This window comes from Erythranthe guttata, chromosome 3, assembly GCF_056151865.1.
Source record: "Erythranthe guttata isolate IM_541 chromosome 3, IM_541, whole genome shotgun sequence".
Lineage (NCBI taxonomy): Eukaryota > Viridiplantae > Streptophyta > Magnoliopsida > Lamiales > Phrymaceae > Erythranthe > Erythranthe guttata.
In genome coordinates this window covers 11514742-11537291 of record NC_142535.1, presented here as the reverse complement: position 1 = coordinate 11537291, position 22550 = coordinate 11514742, and the positions used below count along the sequence as shown (strand labels likewise).

General features: G+C 34.1%; 1 protein-coding gene across 1 annotated transcript; it reads left to right on the top strand.

Moving 5' to 3' along the window:
- The first annotated feature begins 17918 nt into the window (after positions 1-17918).
- Positions 17919-18797, top strand: LOC148771788 (uncharacterized). The gene is made up of 2 exons (XM_088815234.1): positions 17919-18422; positions 18471-18797. Exons 1-2 carry the CDS (start codon positions 17919-17921, stop codon positions 18795-18797), a joined length of 831 nt encoding a protein of 276 aa, XP_088671360.1.
- The last annotated feature ends 3753 nt before the right edge of the window (positions 18798-22550 follow it).

The window sequence follows — 22550 nt, the reverse complement described above, 5'->3', positions numbered from 1 at the left end:
AGAAGAAAGTTTCCAATATATACATGGAAAAATAATTGAATAGTCAATATAGTATCATAAATGATGATATTTGAAGTGTTAGCACCAAAATATTTTAACAAGACATTTAACGCGAGCGAATATCTTACCAGTGGCCAAATTTTCTATTAAAAAATAAAAAATTAAAAATTGGAACCAATAGCCAAATTTTCTATTAAAAAATTAAAAATAAAAAACAAATTATCGACTGCAGATCAATTTTTTTTTTTCAAAGAACCCTAATTACAAAGTTCAATCAATAAGGTATGGTACCATTGAATACGGATCCGTATTCCTCCAGGCGTGTACATTCCCTTCGTGCACCTAGAAGGAGGCGATCCTAGTCCTCGCCATTTCCCGAGCCAAAAACTCGTGCGGCGGACTATGGATCCTGTTCTTCTCGCCGCCGCCGTCCTCGTAATCGTCGAAGATCTCCCTTAACCTTCCTCCGCCTTACCTTCTTGTCGGCCTTCGGCTTCTTCTTCGCCACCGCTGTCGCCGGAGATTTTTCCACTGCGGTTTTTTCTTTTCTGTCGAAAGAAAGTTAGAGAGAGCGAGAGATGGAGAGACAAAAATATAGATGTAACACGGCGGTTTTGGTGTAAGAGAAGGCTGGTTAGGGTTTATATTGAATTGAAATTAAAAAGGGCAAAATAGGTATTTTAAGTTACCCAAGGGGTCCCACAAATTAAGATCAAAATTTGGATTTTTGGCTAGGAGAGAAAAGATCTTAGAACTCCTCATATATATTTTCAAAACTATGGGTATCACTCATTTAACCTTATTTTTATGACACTACACCTAAAAGGGCATTTTCTAACAAACTATAATCGTTATTATTACTAACGGCGAAATTCTGTTAGAAAACGCATGTTAGAAATTCAGAGGTTCAGATTACTAACATAAATTGTCCGTTAGAATAAATAATCAAACCCGTTAGAAAAATAATTAAATGTAACGATTATATCCGTTAGAAGTTATATTGTCACGATATTGATTGTAACACTTCTGTTATTTGTTCTAACGCATATTTTCGTAAGCAAATTAATTAGCTGTTAGAAAAAAAAAATACTATTGCTAACGGTTAGATTCGTTAGAAACAAAAAATACACCGTTAGAAACGTAAATCATACTAACGATTAGTTGTGTTAGAACATCAATTGTAACATATTGTGTTGTAACACTTGTTAATTTGCTAACGGATATAATCGTTAGAAAACGCTTAGATTTGTTATAAGTAAATCAGCTTTTCAAAATATTTATTTTTTTGTCAATTAAAATTATTAAAGCCTCGACATCATTATTAAAAAAAGTGCTTGGGCAGAATATGACACACATGTTTCCTATGAACCTGTATTACATTGTTCAAAGTAACAACAATTCCTACGATGTACATCACAAATATTCATAAATAAAAACAAAATCCAAATCTCTAATAAAACATAGAATGTAACCATCCATCAAAATAATCATTTATCATAAATAAACTGTTCAACTCAAGTTATCCAGAAAAACAAAATAAAACAAAACAAAACAAAAGTCGATGGACCATAAACTATTAGAACAAATTATCCACCATTCCAAGTTGATCATCTCAATAATCCATATAAAACTAAATTATAAACTCAAATATTTAGTAACCAGCTCTCAAACCAAATTACAAATCCCCCTTGGACGAAGCCTGCCAAAGTATCATAACCCCCTTGAGGAGGGTCCCACACACGAGGATTAGGATCAAGTACTTCTTCAATATAAACTTTCTTTTCCTCAGGTCCAACAATTTTGAAGTGACACACCCTGGAGGTATCATCTGTCACTACATATCCCCTGGCTATTTTTCTTCCAAACTTATCACACAAGTAAACTCGAAGATTTGGAGTGTTGCCATTGGCGGGAGGGGCATGATATACAGTAGGGATGTTCAAATGTTGAGTCGAATAAATAGGAGGACTCGTTGAATTGGATCCAAGCTCACTTGAAGATGCAGAAGTATAACTCGTTTTATCAATCTTTGAATGTAAAGAACGCAGTAAACCTTCAAGACCGTCAATTCAAGAGATAATCTCATCCTTCTCATCACTAGCATCTTTAAGAGCTTTTTCATTTTGTTGAATCTTTGACTTTGCTATCCCAAGATGAGTTAGGTGTTTCTTCGAGATACATGAACCTATTGCACGTACTCCTGCCTTTCTCTCTTTTCTAAACACCTCTGTTATCGCATCTGTATCAATGTCATCATAAGGCTCTATACCTTCATCTCCACTCGAGTTTTGGATTTTCTTTTATTTGAAGTAGCTTTTACTTGCTCCTGTTATAGTCAAATAAGAAGATTTGTGAGATAATAAACAAGTTCAATCCTAATAACATGTTAAAAATTTAATACAAGTTACTTACATATTTATTTTTAGCACTCTCTAAGATAGTCCCATCAACATGCTCATGTGCGGCTAACCATTTCTCAGCTCGAGTAATCGATCTTGAAGGATTTTCTTGTAGCTAAACAGTAACATTATTAATTAGCCAAAAAATAGCGTAAAAGTTAAAAATAAATAAATGATACAAACCATTAAATATTCCTTTTGAGCATAAGTGCGACGACCAAGGCAATGAGAAAACTGTGAGTTGACTCGTTATTCTTATTTTTTTCAATTTGGTCCAACTTTCTTGGATCCATTTCATTTTTCACGAACTTTCTCCAAATAATTGGGTCAATACCTTTTGGCTCGGCTTGAGTATGACCATGTTTGATTTAATATTACCCTTAAAGAATTTTTGTGCGTCCTAAACTTTTGAGACCATGTCTTCTCTTCTAACGGGACGAGCAACATGTGTTGGAACATCGAGCTCAAATTCACCCTACAGACAACAAGAATAATTACAACATTATATACCAAATTTTTTTTTTTATTTCAACCTGTTGTAAGTTAACACCCATTCCACTTAAAAAGTAACGAATATAATATACTAAAAAGCAGTAAATACATTTTCAAGATTCTCTTGAAAAATAACGTATAAATTAAAGCTTACCATCAATGCATTCCAAACGTCATCTTTGAAACATTTTGGGCATCTCTAAAATCCTTGTAGCTAATTGGAATGTGAGCTCTCACAAAATCACCCGTACGAGAACTCCATTGCTTCGAGTATTCACCTACAACTCCCCATCATATTCGATTGTGATCTTCTTCTTACCTTTTGGGATTTTAGTCTTTGCAGACTCGGACGTGGTTGGGGCTAAAGAAGATAGACTAGGACAATTTTGTTCTGAATTATCTGCACTCGACAGATTATCTGTACAATTCGACAAACTATTAATGCACCTTATTCAAAGTATCAGGCAATTGTAGATAATATTAGAGTATAACACATATATAAAAGAATATAAATGATTACCTGTACTAGTTGACATAACGCTTAATGCGTGACATTTAAAGTAACACACAAAATTAGATGACAACATTCTATCGAGAAAAAATGAGGAAAATTTGGTAATAAGTGAACAATATGAACTAATAGTCTAACAAACATGAAATTATTAATTAGTATAACAAAGTTCAAGTTCTTATAACCAACAGATCAAATCTTCAAAAAACAATGAAATCAAATGTAATAAAAAGAAATATTAACTATGTACTGCCATGTTGCTTCAACAATTCTTCCAAATGAGGTTGGTCTTCAAAAGTAGATTCAAAATCCGATGGAGTTTCTAGCTCATCTACTCGAATAGTTAATCTCTTTGGTGAATGTAGAACCACCCACCAATTAAGATTTCTATGATCTTTTGAATAGAATACTTGACTGGCCTCTGAAGCAAGAATAGCGGGTTCATCTAACTCACTAATACAACTCTTAAACTTATTAAAATTCACAATTAGAATTTGGACAATGCTTACAACCATTTGTCTTGTCCTCTATCCTCACCCAGTCACAGTAAAATACTACCTCTTTAAAAATTGTGTAGTCCAACTCAATGATTTGTCTGATAACCCCATACCACATAGTCCATGCATCCTTGAGATTTCTATCACCTTTTTTAGCCCTAAATGTAGTCTATGCCTTAATACATACACCGCTATCTTGCGTCACAACTGTATCGTCATGATACTTGGGTGAAAATACAAAACCGTTAATACGATACTTTTTGTATGTCTTAGCCTCATCCTTTGGACCTTGAACTAACCGCCACAACATCGGCTTTGTTTCTGTCTCTCTAGACGATAACAACTGTGGAAATAAAAATAAAATATTTAAATAAAATCTCAATTCCAAATTTCAATCCTTCAAATACGTTAGATTAGAATAATTTTACTAGTAAAATATCAACTTTTCATACAACCAAGGGATAAAAGAAGTCTGTAGTTCCACTTCTGTTTTTGTAATTCCTTTTCCTTTACCGTAATAAGTGGACTTCAGATGATTTTTGTACTCACTGAAAATCGTATGTACAATGTTTGATATTATATATGTTCATGGAAATAATTTTTTTTTTTGAGAAATACTTGAACACAAACCTATAGTACGCATCAAGTCCATCAAGTCGAAACAATATCCATCGACGTATTTGTTGAAATTGTTTGGGTTCCAACTTTATAATCACACCGTCAAGTAAAGGACCTTCATCACAAAACTCTCCGTTCTCCTCTAAAAAGACTTCATGAGTACGTTTATGATTTTCATCATGTGGATTTGGCATGTACTCCATGCAATATCGAACGGATTCACCAACAATATAAGACTCTGTTATAGATCCTTCAACATACCTTTTATTACTAGGTATGTCTTTGAATTCCTTCATTTGCCTAATTATATGAAAAACACATAAAATTAGTTGGCTATATAGCAAATATTATAGTCTAAGTAGAATTAAAACTTAAATAATAAAAGATTAGTTTACCGTTCAAAGGGATACATCCAGTGCGGCCCAACAGGTCCACATATCAATGCCTCATCATCTAGATGTACCATGAGGTGGATACTGATATCAAAAAATGACGGTGGGAAGTATTTTTCGAATACACATAACGCCTCTGCAACCATGTTTTTGGCTCGTTGGATATCTTTTCGAATCAATACTTTCGAGCACAGTAGGTTAAAGAATAAGCTTACTTGTTGGATAGCTCTACGCAAATCCCGATACTTCGCAAACGCATGTTGAAGTAACACAGGTAACTATTCAACAATAACGTGATAATCATGTGACTTCAGTGAATGCAATCCGGGAGGGCTGAGAGTTACTATATTGCTCAAGTTTGATGAAAAGCTGGAAGGAAGCTTTAAATCTTTCAGAATTGGTTTTTCTCATCTTTCTCAAAGAGAAATAATGCTTTTGGTTTTAACATTCTCCCTGCTCTTTCATCTTCTTGCATCCATTGACCACTGTGCATGCCAATATCCTTCATATCTAAACGTGCATTTACTGTATCCTTAGATTTAAATTTATCATCTAAGATTGTGGATATTAAATGTTCCGCCACATTCTTTTCTATATGCATCACGTCAAGAACATGTCGAACTTGATGAGAGCTCCAATATTCCAACTCAAAGAAAATAGACTTTTTATACCATGCTTCTTTAACTGCAATTTCATCATTTTCCTCTGTAATACACGCTTTCCTTTTTTTCTTTGAAATTTTTGGAACTTTTCCAGGTACGTACTTAATTTGTCTTAATTTTTCTACAATATTATCTCCATTTAATCGAGGAGGAGGACATCTATTTTCAGTGGACTTAAGGGACAAATATCCGCCCCTTCTAAATGGATGATCCATATTTAGGAACATACGATAGTTTGTATAGACTATCTTTCTACTATGTTCTAGGTGGATGGATGGGGTATGGTCCCCGCAAATAGGACAAGCTTTATAACCATGTGTTATAAACCCGGATAAATTTCCATAAGCTGAAAAGTCATGAATTTCCCACATTAGCATTGCTTTTAATGTGAAAGGTTGCATTTCATGAGAATCAAAAGCCGGCTCTCCCTTTTCCCACAATAGATTTAATTCTTTTATAAGAGGTTGAAGGAAAATATCAATATCTTGGCCTGGTGCCTTTGGTCCAGGAATCAATAACGACAACATCTGGAATTCTCGCTTCATGCACAATGAGGGTGGGAGATTATAGGGTACATTAATCACTGGCCAACAACTATAACTAGAGGATTGAATGCCTCGTGGATTAATCCCATCAGTTGCAATTCCAAGAAGAATATTTCGTCATTCTTTTGAGAATTCTAACCATTTACTCTTAAACATTCCTCACTGAGGAGAATCAGATGGATGTCTCATATAATCCCATGAAGAGATTGATCGAGCATGCCATGTCATTTCACGCGCTATCCACGGTATAGTGTAAAATCTGACTAGTCTTGGAATTAAGGGAAAATTTCTTAATACCTTTAATGGTTCCTTGTGAACTCTTCCCCCATTTTTAGCACGCACAAAGTATCTGGGTTCACCACATTGATGACATTGCTCCTTATCTCGATTATATTTCCAAAATAGGATACAATTGTTTATACATGCATGAATAAAGTTTGCCTTCATACCCATGTCTTTCATCATAGTCTTCATCTTTGGATACTTATATGGCAAAGTGTTGTCTTTCGGAAGCCATCTTTTTAAAATAAGCAAAAGGGCCGTCACACTATTTTCGGACCAACCAAATTGCTTTTTAAGATTGTGCAACTCCAAAATGGCAAAGTGTTGTCTTTCGGAAGCCATCTTTTTAAAATAAGCAAAAGGGCCGTCACACTATTTTCGGACCAACCAAATTGCTTTTTAAGATTGTGCAACTCCACAATAGCAGAAAGTGTTGTCCCAGGCCCCTCGCATGAAGAGTCCAACTCTTCAGATGATAATATTTTATACTCCTTGTATTTATCATTGCTAGTTTGCAGTTCTTCTGAAACTTCTGCTTGTCCAGTGCCACCATTCATATCAAATTCTCCATGCAATCGATAAACATCATCCACCAAATTACCAATTTCTAGCCCTCTAGCCTCTTTTTCTTCAAAGTTCTCTTGATTAGCTTCTACTGTCGGCTCACTAATAAAATTCGTAATAGGTGTGCAAAGCCCATAACATATACGAGTTATCTATGCCACGCCTAATGAGATCGTTTTATTCATATTATTATTAAGAAAAAACAATATATATAATATATATCTAATTTATGGGCAAATGGCAAAATGGACATACCAACGGACTTAAATGCACATTGGTCCACAAAAAAACAGTATGTCAAATAAACCCATCCCCAAGTCATTAGTCTAAAATACCCTCCAATCTCCATAAGATACTTTTTATCAATTCCATCCATTATACTCTAACTTCCTTAATATAATACATTGACCCGGGTTTAAGCAAAGATATCACATTAACCCCCATTTTAATAAATTTTTGAATTCTTTTTTTCAAAAAATAATTTCTTTTTTGATTTTTTTCCGGCCAGATTCCGATGTTTATCGGGCGGTTCTCCGACGTTAATTGTTTTTTATTTTTTATTTTTTTGAAAAAAAAAATTTCTGAATTTTTTTTCCGGCGTTAGACTTTTTTTTTTGTGATTTTTTGATTTTTTTGTGAAATTTTGTTTTTTCTAAGATAAAATTGTTTTAATTAATATTACTGTCTTGGCTGCTAAATTACCGTCTCAAATAGTATTATAAATATTATTTTCCCGAACAGTAATATTATTAATATTACTGTCCCAAACAGTAAATTGCATGAGACAATAATATTACGGTCGAAGACTGTAATATTACGGTCGAAGACAGCAAAAATGCAGGCCATGACGATAAAATTCATTAATACAGTAATATTACTGTCTCAGATAGTTAAATTACTGTTGGAGACATTAATTTAGCAACCAAGACAATATTATTAATTAAATATTTTTTTAAGAAAAAACAAAAAAAAAAAAAAGTCAATGAACAGTTAAATAACTGCTGGAGACAGTAATTTAGCAGCCAAGACAATAATATTAATTAAAATAATTTTTAAGAAAAAAAAGACAATTAAAAGTTAAATTACTATCTCAGACAGTTAAATAACTGCATGAAACACTAATTTAGCAGCCAAGACAATAAAAAAAGGTCAATTAACAGTTAAATTACTGTCTCCGACAGTTAAATGCCTGCTGGAGACAGCAATTGAGTATCAAGACAGTAATATTAATTAAACTATTTTTTTTAAGAAAAAAAATATTAAAAAATATTAAAAAAAGAAAAGAAAAAGTCAATGCCGGAGACCGGCGGTCATCTGCGGCTGGCTGGCGGTCTCTAGTGGTGGCGAGTCAAAATTGAAATTATGGTTAAAATTGGTTAATTGGTGAAATTGGGCTAAATTGGATTGTAAATCATGAAATTAGAGTTGAATTGGATTTCTAGGAATTGGGGGTAATTTTAGTATAGATAAAAGAATTTTCCTTAATTGCAAATAAGTTTGAATGAGCTGGGAATATTTGAAAGACAAAAATGTTGGATGCCCCCTTGTTAATTAATTGCCCTTGTCATGGACCTTTTTAAGATTAGCCCCTAATGTAAATTATTTACATCCGCTAGCTCCTTTTTCTTGCTTATACAAAAAACAATGTGACCTAGGATGGTTTAGTTGGCAAAGTGATCATAATAATAATTTTAAGTTCATAATAATAAAATTGGAAGATTGGTTTGATGAATTTAAATTTTAGTTTATTCTATAATAAATTTTCTGAATTTTTCTTCGAAATAATTTTTGAATAATTGTGGTGGATTTGAATTTCACGTAGAAACTATTTAAAACGATTTCATGGGATTCTCTAATCAAAATATAAATCGTTAAATTAAAATAACATTTGAGCTAGTAAAGCAAATTTTCTTGAGTTTGCTAATTTTACCAAACACCAAACAAGTTGGATCTCTGTAACATAAAAACTTCAACTTCTTATTGTTTCAGCATTTCGGACACGTTTCATGTTCGACACTCGAGGAGACATGTCTAACACCTTATAATCATTTTGTAATTACTAAAAAGTTAGGGACATGTTTGAATAGCAAATTTTTAAATATTTTTGTCGATTCCCTAATGATTTACATGATTTAATGATCAATATTGCAAATTGATATTTGATAGTAAAATATATTTTGAATATATTCGTATGAAAAAAATAATATAAAAATAATTTATATATAACAAAAAAATTATATATGTTTATATAACATATTTATAAAAATGCCCTATATTTTTAAAATTTACACATTTCTCTCAAACTTCCGTATCTTCATTCTTGGGACACGCTGTTTCCCGGTATATAGTTTCAATGTCCATGCTAAATAGAATTAAGATTAACATATTTACCCAGTGCCCTATGAGGCGGATTCCTTTATCATTAAAAAAAAACATTCATGGCAATAATTAAAAATATTGAAAAGAAAAAAAAAAACCATTAATTAAATAGATGAATGCTCTATACTTGTACATGTTATTTTAGAAAATGGGACATAGAATATATACATGTCAAATACACCTAAAACATTTTTTTTCTTGAACATACATATATAGATGAATTAAATCGTACAAAATAACTAAAGAATTCTACTCTATGTCTCATGTACATCAATTATTCTCTCTCTAAAAAAACTATAAAGAACTAAACCAGATCAAGTTTGAAACAGTTAAAAGAATCATCCATCTCCCAGAGAGAGAGAGAGAGAGAGAGAGAGAGAGAGAGAGAGAGAGAGAGAGAGAGAGAGAGAGAGAGGAATTGGATTGTGAGAAGGTCTCGGGATAACCAAGGACCGGATTTACTTCCGATTATCTCCTATTTCGTCAGAGAATCACCACCGATTATTTACGGTACACGTACGATTTCGACTTGCTGCAATAATTGCTCAAAATCCCCCTCCTGCTTGCATTATTTAGGTAATTAAACATTTAATTAATCAACAAATTAATCAATAATATATATATATATATATATATATATATATATATATATATATATATATATATATATATATATATATATATCTATATATATATATATATATCACGTGTCTTATTAGTTTTCTCGTGTAGTTATTAATTTTTGGTTTCACTTGTTATGTTTTATCACCATAATAATATACATGTAAACTATCTAAATATACCCTGATAATTTCTTTCAATTTTAATATTACTAAACATTGAAATATAATTTTATATTATTTTGTCTCCATTAATTCATGATTCAACAACCTTTTTGTCCTCTCTTATATATTCATCTGAATTATTTTAGTGTCGGATTATCGTGAAAAAAATGGATGATATTCATTGATATTTTCGTAGCAATTCTCCATTTTTGACCATCTACGACTTTTAACCATCGACCTTTCAGTGATAAAATAAAATCCAGTGTATATTTGTAGATCTAGTGCTCTATAGTATTTTCCATGTAAACATATATTATGTTAGTAACTTATTCTATATTTTTATATATTTACACACACAAAAGTTTATACAAGAACTTATGTATAAGAAAAAATTAAATTTACGGTTCTATTGATATAATGCATTTATCTATTCGGCATCCAACACAGATGTGCTATCTTCTTAAAGACTAATGAAGTTTTAATGTTCATTACAATTTTACTAATATTTTTTTGACTTCGAACGTGATTTTAACTCTTTTTTGATTGATTTTGGCAAAATTCAAACCACGAAAATTGTAGCCCTTTGAGTTATAGGATTCTAATCCAACTTGAATCACCTGATTGACAAATTTATGGATGTTCAGTTACATTTTGAATTTTCGATAATTCAAAAGTAAATCGGAATATTTACGTAGGGCCACTCCATTCGATGGTATATTTTAGGTAAGGAGAAAATCACTATATTGTAACTCATTAATTTGCAGAAAGTAACGAGTGAGTGTAGAAAATCACCATATGAACAATTACCATTCTGCCCTTTTTACTCCCCAAATCTTTTGCATCCTCCAATCCCATCTCGACTCGTTCGAAATGTCAAATGATTTCGATTTTCTAACTGCAGTGTCTCGAAAAATCTGGTAAAACTGAATAAGCAATCGTGAATTTGCAATACATTAGAAAGATATACATAGTTGCTAAACCGAAAAGAAAAAAAAATGTCACAAATCAGTACAATTCGGTTCCAACCACAAAAAATAATCATCGACAACCAAAGAAACCGTTATGAGGTCAGAAAATACATTGAAATAAAAAATATAAGCACCTCATAATAAACTACTGGACGGAAAAGAAAGATCTCGCTTCATTGGGATATACGACTCTCTTAGTACAGAGCAAAAATCACTCAAAGTGAGGCCGGTAATTATTTGCACGAGATACATGACAGTTGTCAAATATCACACATGCATTACACTCAATGTACGACGCATACATCACCATCGTCGTGTCAAGTATAGACAGTGCATGATGAATTTTTTTAGGACAAATGGCTAGCGTTAAAACTCGAATCAGTTACAAGACAGAATTACATAAACACTTCCCTCTGTGATATAGAAAAATTTACATCATGGACTCGGATCGATAATATATTTTAGGTAAGTAGAAATAGACATGTTTTTTACTTAGTGATTTGTGGAAAAGTAGGAAGTATAGAGAGTAAACATCATTACATCACCATACTCATTAATCATATAAGAAATAACATGCTACACTTCATTACATGATACACAATGGGCATTTAATGTTTATTAATTTAACCTAATTATGGTGATTTTGTGACATATGCGTAATGCAGATTTGAGCGATTTTATTTTTATTACTCAGTGATTCCATCATCACTTTTTTCCCCTAATCTCCCAACTATGACACTCTTGATTCATCTGCGAGCTTAAAATTAAAAGTTAATTTATTGCTTAATTAGCTCGTACTTCCTTAATTACAACATTTCTGAAATAATCCGTGCAATGTCAATTCCAAACAAAATAAAAAATCAAGTAAATGAACGATAAATGTGTACACAAAAACATAAATGATATTATTACCTATTGATATTTATTAGCCCAAATGAGTTTAACGCCCAATTACCAACGACCTCTGCAGCCCATTCTCCCTACAATCGGTCCATCACTAAAGCCCAGCTTTCTTTGAGAGATTAATCCTGTCCATCGATTCTGAGTGATTAATCATAACCTTTGATTCTATGTATTTAAAGGTACATTGTCTCTCTCTAGCTCATTTTCTCTAACCCTAAACATAATTCCGCCACTGCTTTCTTCTCTCTCTTCTCGTTCGTTTCCTCCGCCGAAAAACATGGTAGAGTCTTCCCTTGAATGCGGTTTTCTGCTGAGATCAGTTGAGTGGTGACTATATCACGATTCCCTCTGTGTGAGAAAGAAATGCCATGAAAACATCGAAATCTGCCTTTAGTTGTTTCTCTCATTCAAGCCTCTTTCTTGTCTGTCTGGGTTGTGGGTTACTCTGTCTGTGTGTGTGATGGAGAGTGTTCTGATCATCTCCTTTGTGTGTTCGAGTTGTCTTGTGGGGTATCAGGGGTTTTTGGGTCGGTGAGCTGGAGATCGTGGCTAGTGAAAAACATGTCTGGTTCCGATGAATGTGTGAAGGCAGTTAGCCGGATCTCAGACGAGGACGATAAAAAAATGGAAGAGTGAGCCAGAACGAGTTCATCTTCATAGATCCAATAATTGGATATGCTGGGTTAACCTATATAATAATTATTATAATTTGTAATATTACTATTATGGAATAATTATTAGTCTGCTTGTACTCCCTAATCCCCTTTACCGTAGGACATATTCTATGTATTTAATATTTTAGTTATATGGTTTGTACTTGATTGATTTCAACAGGTACCCAAAAGTGGTACCCAAAAATGGTACCAAAGCAGTAGTTGACTATACCCGTTGAACTGGCGTACCAAACTCTACCGTGGGTTTTGCTCAGGTGTTGTGTTGTAAACCTCCAATGGTTTGTTTTTATCTTTCTGCTTATTTTATGTTGGTTGCGATTCTGCATTTGTGTGTCCACCTATGTTAATTTAGCTGCTGAATATGTGATTCAGACTGTGTACTGAATCTGTATTGAAATTGCGTGCTAAATCTGTGATTAATTATTCCGCTGCTTCATTAAATTTTTTTACGATGCCATAATGTATATATATATATATATATATATATATATATATATATATATATATATATATATATATATATATATATTGAGCTGGTTTAATCCCATCTCCTACACAAAAATCTAGCTTGGGAACCGGTAGTGTTTCCTGAACTGGTTGAGGTAGTTGAGAGGGGACGTCTAAGTCTTCGCAATTTAATTTGTTTTAATTTTGGTATCGTATACGTGCACAATGGTTATTGGTTATCCTGCTGTGTGTTCTGGATAATGGTATGACTGCTTATTCTTTGACTCCTTTTGATGGAAAATGGGACTTTTCAATATGGCAACAAAAAATGAAAAGCATTATAATCCAACAAAAATATTTTAAAGCTATCTCTTTGTGTGACAATGTGTTTATGGCTAATACTAGACGTGGAGAATATAATGAACTTGCTCATGCCTCTATTATTCTGAATCTAAGTGACTCTGTGATTGCAAAAGTAGGAAAGCATGATTCTGCTAGAAGTTTATGCGATAAGTTGGAGGAATTTTATACTGAAACTTCTACGTCCTTGAATTTTTTTTTTTACTATAATTTTTTTTTCAAATTTAAACTTAACTTGAACAAAGATATTGATGCTGAGATTGATCAGTTTACAAAAACATTTAACGATATTAAATTGACTGAAGATATAATTTAGATGATTATACTCCAATTGTTCTTTTAAATTGGCATACTGGGGTCTTGCAATGATTTAAAATCTGCCATTAAGTAAGGTAGGGATTCGGTAATTCTTGAAGTTGTTACAAATGCTTTGAAAAGTAGGGATTTAAAAGATAACATAAACAACAAATATTTTGGTGAAGTGAACTTTTTGAAAGGAAAGCAACAAAACTATTTTCAAAACAATAAACCTCATTTTCAGTCAAAATGGTCAAAGTTCTTCGAATTCTCAAAACAAGAAAAAGGGCAAGTGGGTAAGTAAGTATAATGTGAAACCTACTCCCTTTCGGAAGTGCTATAATTGTGGTGATCCAAACTATTTTTATAATGTGTGCACTAAACCATGGAGGGATCAGAAAAATGTGCATGTTAATCATGTTTCTGATAATATAAGTGATGTTTTTATGCTCAATGGTATGCATGTTTCAGTGAATGTTGTGTTGGCCTCTCTTAGTGAGAATTAATGGCTTCTTGATTCTGCATGCTCGTATCATATGACTCACGCAGGGAAGTTTTTTCTAGATATATGCAAATGAAAAACTGTGGTGTTACCTTAGCTGATGCACTAGGATAGTTGTGAATGGTATTGGAACTGTATGCTTATAATTTGAAACTGGCTGTGTGTTATCCTTGAAAAACGTGAGTCATGTTCCTAGATTAAGTCATAACTTGATTTCATGTGCTATGCTTGAAGATAATGGTTTCTGTGAGGATTGGGGAGATGGTTGCACCAATATTATGAAAGGTAGTCTTTATTTGTTTAAGACGTTGAGAATGGAAAATATGTATGTTTGCTCTACTGAATCTTCTGCACTTGTGAATGTGGTCCAAAATGATTTATCTGAATTATGGCGTAAACGGCTAGGTCACACATTAGTTTGAAATCTCAGTTGCAACATATTGTAGCTTTATCTACTACTGAATCGGAGTATATTGCTGCAACCGAGGCCTTAAAAGAAACCATTTGGCTTAAAGGGCTTCTAACAAAAATTGGTTTCTAAAAGGAGAAGTAGTTGTCTATTCAGACAGCCAATCAGGTATTCAAATTTGTAAGAACCCGGTATTCAACGATAGAACTTACCGCATAGATGTTAAGTTCCACTTTGCTCGTGACATGCTTAAAAAAGACCTAATTAAACTTGAGAATATCCCATTTAAATTTAATCATGCAGATATGGGTATTAAGTGCTTACCCATTAGAAATTTAGATCTTGATTGAAAAATCTGAATTTCGAATCGAAAGATTGATTTACTGTGTGTGTTTCATTTTTTATTACTTTCGTAATTATAATCTATATTTTTTGCTAATAAACTGTGTTGTACTTTGTGTGTAGGTACCTTAGAATACAACAATGATGACCTCCATTTTTCACAAATGTCATGATGACTCATTTGGTCCAGGTGGAGATTATTGGCATTTGTGAGCCCAAATGAGTTTAATACTATAAATCCAATTACCAACCACCTATGTAGCCCAGTCTCCTTAGAATCGGCACATCACTAAAGTCCAGCCTTCTTTGAGAAATTAATCATGTCTATCGATTATGAGTGATTAATCATAACCTTGGATTCCATGTATTTAAAGGCTCTCTCTCTCTCTCTCTCTCTCTCTCTCTCTCTCTCTCTCTCTCTCTCTCTCTCTCTCTCTCTCTCTCTCTCTCTCTCTCTCTCTCTCTCTCCCTAAACCTAATTCCACCACTGCACTTTTCTCTCCCTTCTGATCCGTTTCCTCCGCCGAAAAACATGTTTGAGTCTTCCCTTGACTCCCACTGAGATCAGTTGAGTGGTGGTTATATAATGATTCCACTAAGATCAGTTAAGTGGTCGTTATATAATGATTACATCCGTGTGAGAAAGAAATACTAGGAAAAACATCGAAATTTGCTTTATTTCTCTCATTCAAACATCTTTCTTGTTGGGTGTCTGTGTTGTGGGTTTCTCTTTGTGAGTGATAGTGGTCAGATCATCTACTTCGTGCATTCGATTTGTCTATTGAGGTTTAAGGGGTTTCTAGGCCAGTGAGCTGGAGATCATGGCTTGTGAAAGACACGCCTAGTTTCGGTGAATGTGTGGAGGACGTTAGGTGGGTCTTGGACGAGGACGATCAGAAAATCGAGGACTGAGCAGGAACGAGTTCATCTTCGCAGATCCAATAATTGGGTGTGCTGAAATATTATCATTAACATAGTTTATAATTATATTATTGTTGAATAATTATTATTCTGCTTGTACTCCCTAATCACTTTTTCCGTAAATAATACCCTTTGTATTTAATATTTCAGTTATATGCTTTGTAATCGTATTGAGGTCAACGGGTACACAACATTACCGCAACTCAGAGCCACCACGCACTCCGCCTACACATTCTGGTGCATTAGTACAGTCCCTACGGCAGATAATCGCTCCTAACTGTGTAGGGCCCCGATCTGCAATGTACAGTTAGACCTCTATAAATTAATACAGTTGGAACCATCAAAACTCCATTAATTTAAGGAAATATTAACTTACCGAGAAATTAATATTTATTAATTTATACATTAATTAATAATTTATTAATTTATGAAATTATTTTATTATTATTTTCAATAAATACATATTTTTTAATTTTTTTTACTTGTATATTATTCATTGTACTATTAGTTAGTTCAATGCACTATAGAGTTCGTTTCACGAACGTAAGCTCTTAAAGTAGCAATGGTATAGAACAATTTTCTGTTGAGTTATGAGAAAACTATACCGAAAGTTCTAACCATTTTAAGAAAAGCCGGGGACGAGATTGATGGTAATGTGAACTTCAACAAGAAACAAGCGACAATTATATTGTATTAATCCTTCGTAGATCTATATTGTACCATGTAATTTAAAAAATATTTTTATGCATTATTTATTGTATATTATATGGGGCTTCTTAAAAATTTTGAATGTATATTATTTTATAAATTTAGCGAATTTTAAATTTTTATTATTTAAGTGAGGTTATTAATTTGTGGTAAACTAATTTATTGAGGTTCTACTGTAGTATGTGTTGGGCTGATTTAATACTTTCTGGAAATAATATCCGCCCATCTTATTTTCTTTATATAATATCGTCCCTTTTCATTATTTTATTTTTATGAGATCAGTTTATTTATATTATTATTAAAATAAACAATATCTATAATCTATATCTAATTTATTTACATGCACTGGCTCCTTTTTCATCCCAATATAAAAATTAGTGTGGTCTAAGATAGTTTAGTTGGCAAAGTGATAATAACAACAACTCTCAAGGGCAGGAAAGCAGGTTCTTATAAAATCAATTCTGCAGGCGGTCCCCTCATATGTGATGAGTTGTTTTCAGCTTCCACATGAGCTCTTGCGTGATCTTGAATCGGCAATATGACGTTACTGGTGGAGTAGTGGCAAACACCATTATGTGCCATGGGTTTCTTGGTCGAGGTTGTGTCGGTCAAAAGAGACAGGGGGTATGGGCTTTCGAGAACTTGCGAGTTTTAATTTGGCGCTCCTTGCAAAATAAGTATGGCGACTCCTCACTCAACCGGACACGTTATTCTCCACTCTCTTCCGAGCTAAATACTTCCCACACGGGAACATCCTCACAGGCGACTTAGGACTCCGACCGTCTGTGACGTGGCGCAGTATTTGGGCAGCCATACCCTATGTGGAGAAGGGAATAAGAATTCGAGTTAGAAATGGTTTGAATACGGCAATATGGGGTGATCGTTGGCTGATGGATGACAGTAACCGCCGTATTTTGACACGCATATCGATGACCTATGTCTTCCCTGATAAGGTGGCTGATCTAATCGATCGAGATACAGGTACATGGAATATGGAATTACTGACGCATGTGTTTTGGCCAATTGACTGCGATCGGATCCTAGCTTGTCCTCTGGGCGGACCTCAAACACAAGATCGTATAGATTGGCACCATTCTGCAAAAGGTAATTTCACCGTTAAATCTTGTTATCACCTGATTCTTTCCTCGTGCACTCAACTACATAACTCGAGCGATCAAGGGCCTGTTGGGGGCAGTAGAACGTCTGGTCATAAGTGGAAGAAAATCTGGCAACTTCAAATTCCACCTAAGTGAAGGTTTTTATGTGGCGTGCCTGCTCTGAGTCACTACCCACGGGGGTGGAACTATTTCGGAGTAAGATTACTCAGTCACCATTTTGTTTCGGTTGCAAGGAGAAGATCGAGACCGCTATTCATGCACTAAAGGAATGCAATCTTGTTAAGGATATTTGGTTGAGTGCACCGATCAATTGTCCGGTGGAAGAGGCATTTGGTTCGGTTTGGGCATGGTTTGAGGCTCTACAGTCCATCTTGAGCCCGAAAAAGTTCATTCAAGCAATGGTGGTAATATGGAAAATTTGGGACAACAGGAATTGTCTTTTACATGGTGAGAAGGTGACGCCAGCTCATGATATCACTAATTGGATCACTTCACACCTAGACGTTTTCACACAGGTACGAAAATCGTACCCCATGGACAAGCATCAACCTCATCCCACCACTTGGAGCCGGCCACCAGCTGGAGTTATCAAGATCAATTTTGACGCCGGTTTTCCAGCTGAGGAACGATTCTATGGTATCTCAATGGTAGCTCGAGATACTAGTGGCACATGCTTGTGATGGTTGGTTCGTCAGGTAGACGGTCGACCTGCGATCGCGGTGGGAGAAACTATTGCTGCTCTTCAAGCCATGCGGATGGCAGCGAGCAAATGGTGGAATGAAGTTAGTTTTGAAGGGGAAAACATTGGGGTTATGATAGTGTTACAGGATAAAGATATACTATCTTTCTCGATTGGTGAAATTATTGAAGAATGTCTTAATTTAGTTCGCTCTTTTGAGATTTGTAGTTTTCATTTTGTTAAAAGCTCGAGCAATGAACTAGCGGATGCCCTTGTTTCGACTCTATGTCATAGTGGTAGCGATGGTTATGTCCTCCCATCCTGTATTGCCAGTTTGGCTTAGTAAAATTCCGTTTTGTTAAAAAAAAAAGAATTTTAAATTCATAATAATAAAATTGAAATATTGGTTTGATAAATTTAAACTTTAATTTAATTTATAATGAATTTTCTAAATCTTTATGCGAAGTTATTTTAGAATAATTGTGGTGGATTTGAAATTCATTTGAAACTATTTAAAACACTTTCATTAGATTCTCTAATCAAAATATAAATTATTAAATTAAAATAACATTTGAGCTAGTTAAGCAAATTGTCTTGAGTTTGCTAATTTTACCAAACACCAAACAAGCTAGATCTATGTAGCACAAAAACTTCAACTTCTTAATATTTTAGCATTTCGGACACGTATCATGTACGCACTCGAGGACACCTGTCGGACACCTTATAGTCATTTTGTAATTTATAAAATGTTAGGGACATGTTTGAACAACAATGTTTTTGAATATTTTTGTTGATTCCCTAATTGTTTATATGATTTAATGATCAATTGCAAATTGATATTTGATAGTAAAATATATTTTTGATGTTTGTATGAAAAAAATATAAAAATAATTTATATATAACAAGAAACTTATACATATTTATATAACATATTTATAAATATACCCTTATGTTTTTAATATGTACATGTTCTCTCAAGCTCTCGTATTCCCATTAGGGGCATGTCGTTTTCCCGTATCGTTGTTTCCGTGTCCATGCTACATAGGTTAAAATTAATATATTTACCCAGTACACCTAAATGGTTGGCAAAAGGTTACTTTATCATTAAAAAAACCTTCATAGCAATAGTAAAAAATGTTCAAAAGAAAAGAAAATCATTAAATAGATGAATGCTCTATATCTATTACATGTTATTTTAGAAAATGGGACACATAATATACACATGTTAAATATATAGATGAATGTAATCGTAATTTTTTTTTAAATAATTAAAGAATTCTACTCTCTCTCATGTACATCAATTAATCTCTCTAAAAAAACTATCAATAACTGAACCAGGTCAAGTCTGAAATAGTTAAAAGAATTATCCCCTCTCCCATGAGAGAGAGAGAGTGAGACAGAGGGGCGGGGGGGGGGGGGGGGGGGGGGGGGACCGGACTGTTATGAGGTCTCAGAAGGGCCGGATTTACTTTCGATCATCTCCAATTTCTTCTGAGAATCACCGTCGATTATTTACGGTCTCTGTTACACTGATACATCACATTGGAGAAGTGTCCACTTTTCCGACACGAAACGCACAAATACGCGTATAGTACGCATGTGGGGCGTGTCAATAATTTTTAAATAGTTGGACATACGTATTCAAAATTGACACGCATGTCAAAGAAGAAAAAAAATATAGCAACATTTTCTTGAAAAGCCTAAAAGGCAAAACATATTATGCCTTTTATATTTTTCGATTGTACCCTACTGTCGTAATATTTATTTATTGTCTGTTGCCAGCTACTCTATAGAAAACTAATATAATAACATTAATATTAGTTTTTAATGTACACATGATTATAGGCTACAGTTATACGTCTATACTACACAACGCACATATAGCTTTTGTTTGAAGAAAAGTAGAAAACAAAATTGAATAGGAGTATAGAATAAACAATTGGGGAGCTTTTCGTTTGACGGTCACCGGCCATGAGGGTAGACATATTTTTTTGGTCACGATAATATTATATTAAGTAAAAAACACTTTACCCCCTAAATTAATATCCGTTTTGCGCTTTACCCCAAACAATGTTTTTTAGCACGTTTTTACCTAATCTCATCTTTTTGTTGCACGGTGCCCTAAAAATGGTATATTCCGGCAAAATTCATCGGAACTATAAGCATGTGGTTCACACGTGAAATTACAGTGCTAAATTGTCTTTTCACTTCCAACTTGGCTGGGTTTGACTTCTCTGTTTCTTCGTCTCTCTCTCTTTTTTTTCTTTTCTTTCATTCTTTTTTATCCCTTTCTTTTCCCTGATTCTAATTCTTCTTTCCCATTCATCACTCACTCTCCGTAGTCCAATTCCCACAGCTTCCGCCGCCGCGATTAACCTGAACAACTTCAACATAACAACCTAGAACCGACTCCGACAACGAGACCCACCCCCAAATTCGAGCCCACAACCGCCCACCATCCCATTGCGAAACGACTACGTTTTGACACCGACAACGAGGCTAATGGATTAATTCCTCTAGTGCCGCCATAAAATCCGGATCGGTGGTTATCACGCTGATAGTGTCGGCCTACGAAGGCTGAGACTTTGGAGACCCGAAAACTTCGATTGGTGGTACAAATCCTTGCTGGATACATGCAAAATCAACTAATTCGGGTTCGGGTTATTCCAAATCATCGTCACCTTCACCTATGGCCGTGAAATGAGGAGTGGGGTGGCGGTTGTCGGAAAATTTGTGAACTTGTTGAAATGAGAGTTTCCGATTCTTTTGGTTGGGGGATGGGTGGTGTGGGCGACAGATGACTTGAGTTCTTTTGTACTTGCTGCTAATCATTCATTGGGTGGTTAAGTTCCTCCCAACTTCAATAAATTGAGAACCACATTACTCCAGCAAGAAAATGCACAACTGGGGAGGTTGTTAGAACATATTAAGAGCACTTGGTTCAAGAAAAAAATGTTAGTATTGTGAGTGATGCTTGGAGTGACCCACAGAGTAGACCTTGGATTAATATTATGATTTTTTCTGAGTCTGGTCTTATGTTTGTCTAAGTTGTGGATTGTTTGGTTGAGATAAAAGATAAACAATTTATTGCAAATATGTTGAAAGAAGTAATCGACGAGGCTGGACAAGAAAAGGTTGTTCAAGTTATTATTGATCATGCTAGAAATTCTAAGGCCGCTGGAGAAATTATTGAACGCATGTTTCCAAATATTTATTGGACTCCTTGTATTGTTCATACTCTCAATCTTGCTTTGAAGAATATTTGTGTAGCTGGAAATGCGGAAGGTTTTGTTACACAGATGCATCAAATTGGAGAAGTGTCCACGTGTCAGACACGTTTCTGACACGAAACGCACAAATACGCGTATAATACGCTTGTGGGGCGTGTCGGTAATTTTTAAATAGTTGGACACACGTATCCAAAATTGACACATGTGTCAAAGAAGAAGAAAAAAATAGAAGCCTTTTCTTGAAAATCCCAAAAGGAAAAACTTATTATGCCTTTTTAATTTTTCGGTTGTACCCTACTACCGTAATATTTATTTCTTGCGAGTTGCCAGCTACTCTGCAAAAAACTAATATAATAATTTTGAATATTGGCTTTTAATGTATACATGATTACAGACTATACAGCTATACGCCTATACAACACAATACACATCTGACTTTTCTTTGAAGAAAAGTAGAAAATAAAATTGAATAGGAGTATAAATAAACAATTGGGGAGCTTTTCATTTGACCTGTACCGGCTAGGAGATTGGACTTATTTTTTGGGTCACGACAATATATATTATATTCCCTCATTTGTTTGTTTGTTTTATTTTATTTAACTATGGATCATATTAGAAGTAGAGACGAAGATAATAATTTTATGTTGAAATATGTCACTAAAATCGGGAAATTGGGAGACAGTGGTGGTAATTGCAAATGGGTTTGTAATTTCTGTCATCAAGAAAAACAAAGAAGTTACATCAGGGTTAGAGCTCACCTCTTAAACACTAATAAACAATGAATTGCAGGTTGCACGAGTGTTGGCAAGGATGATATTTCTGAAATGATGAAGATTGAAGAAGATGTAACACAAAAAATTCTGAAT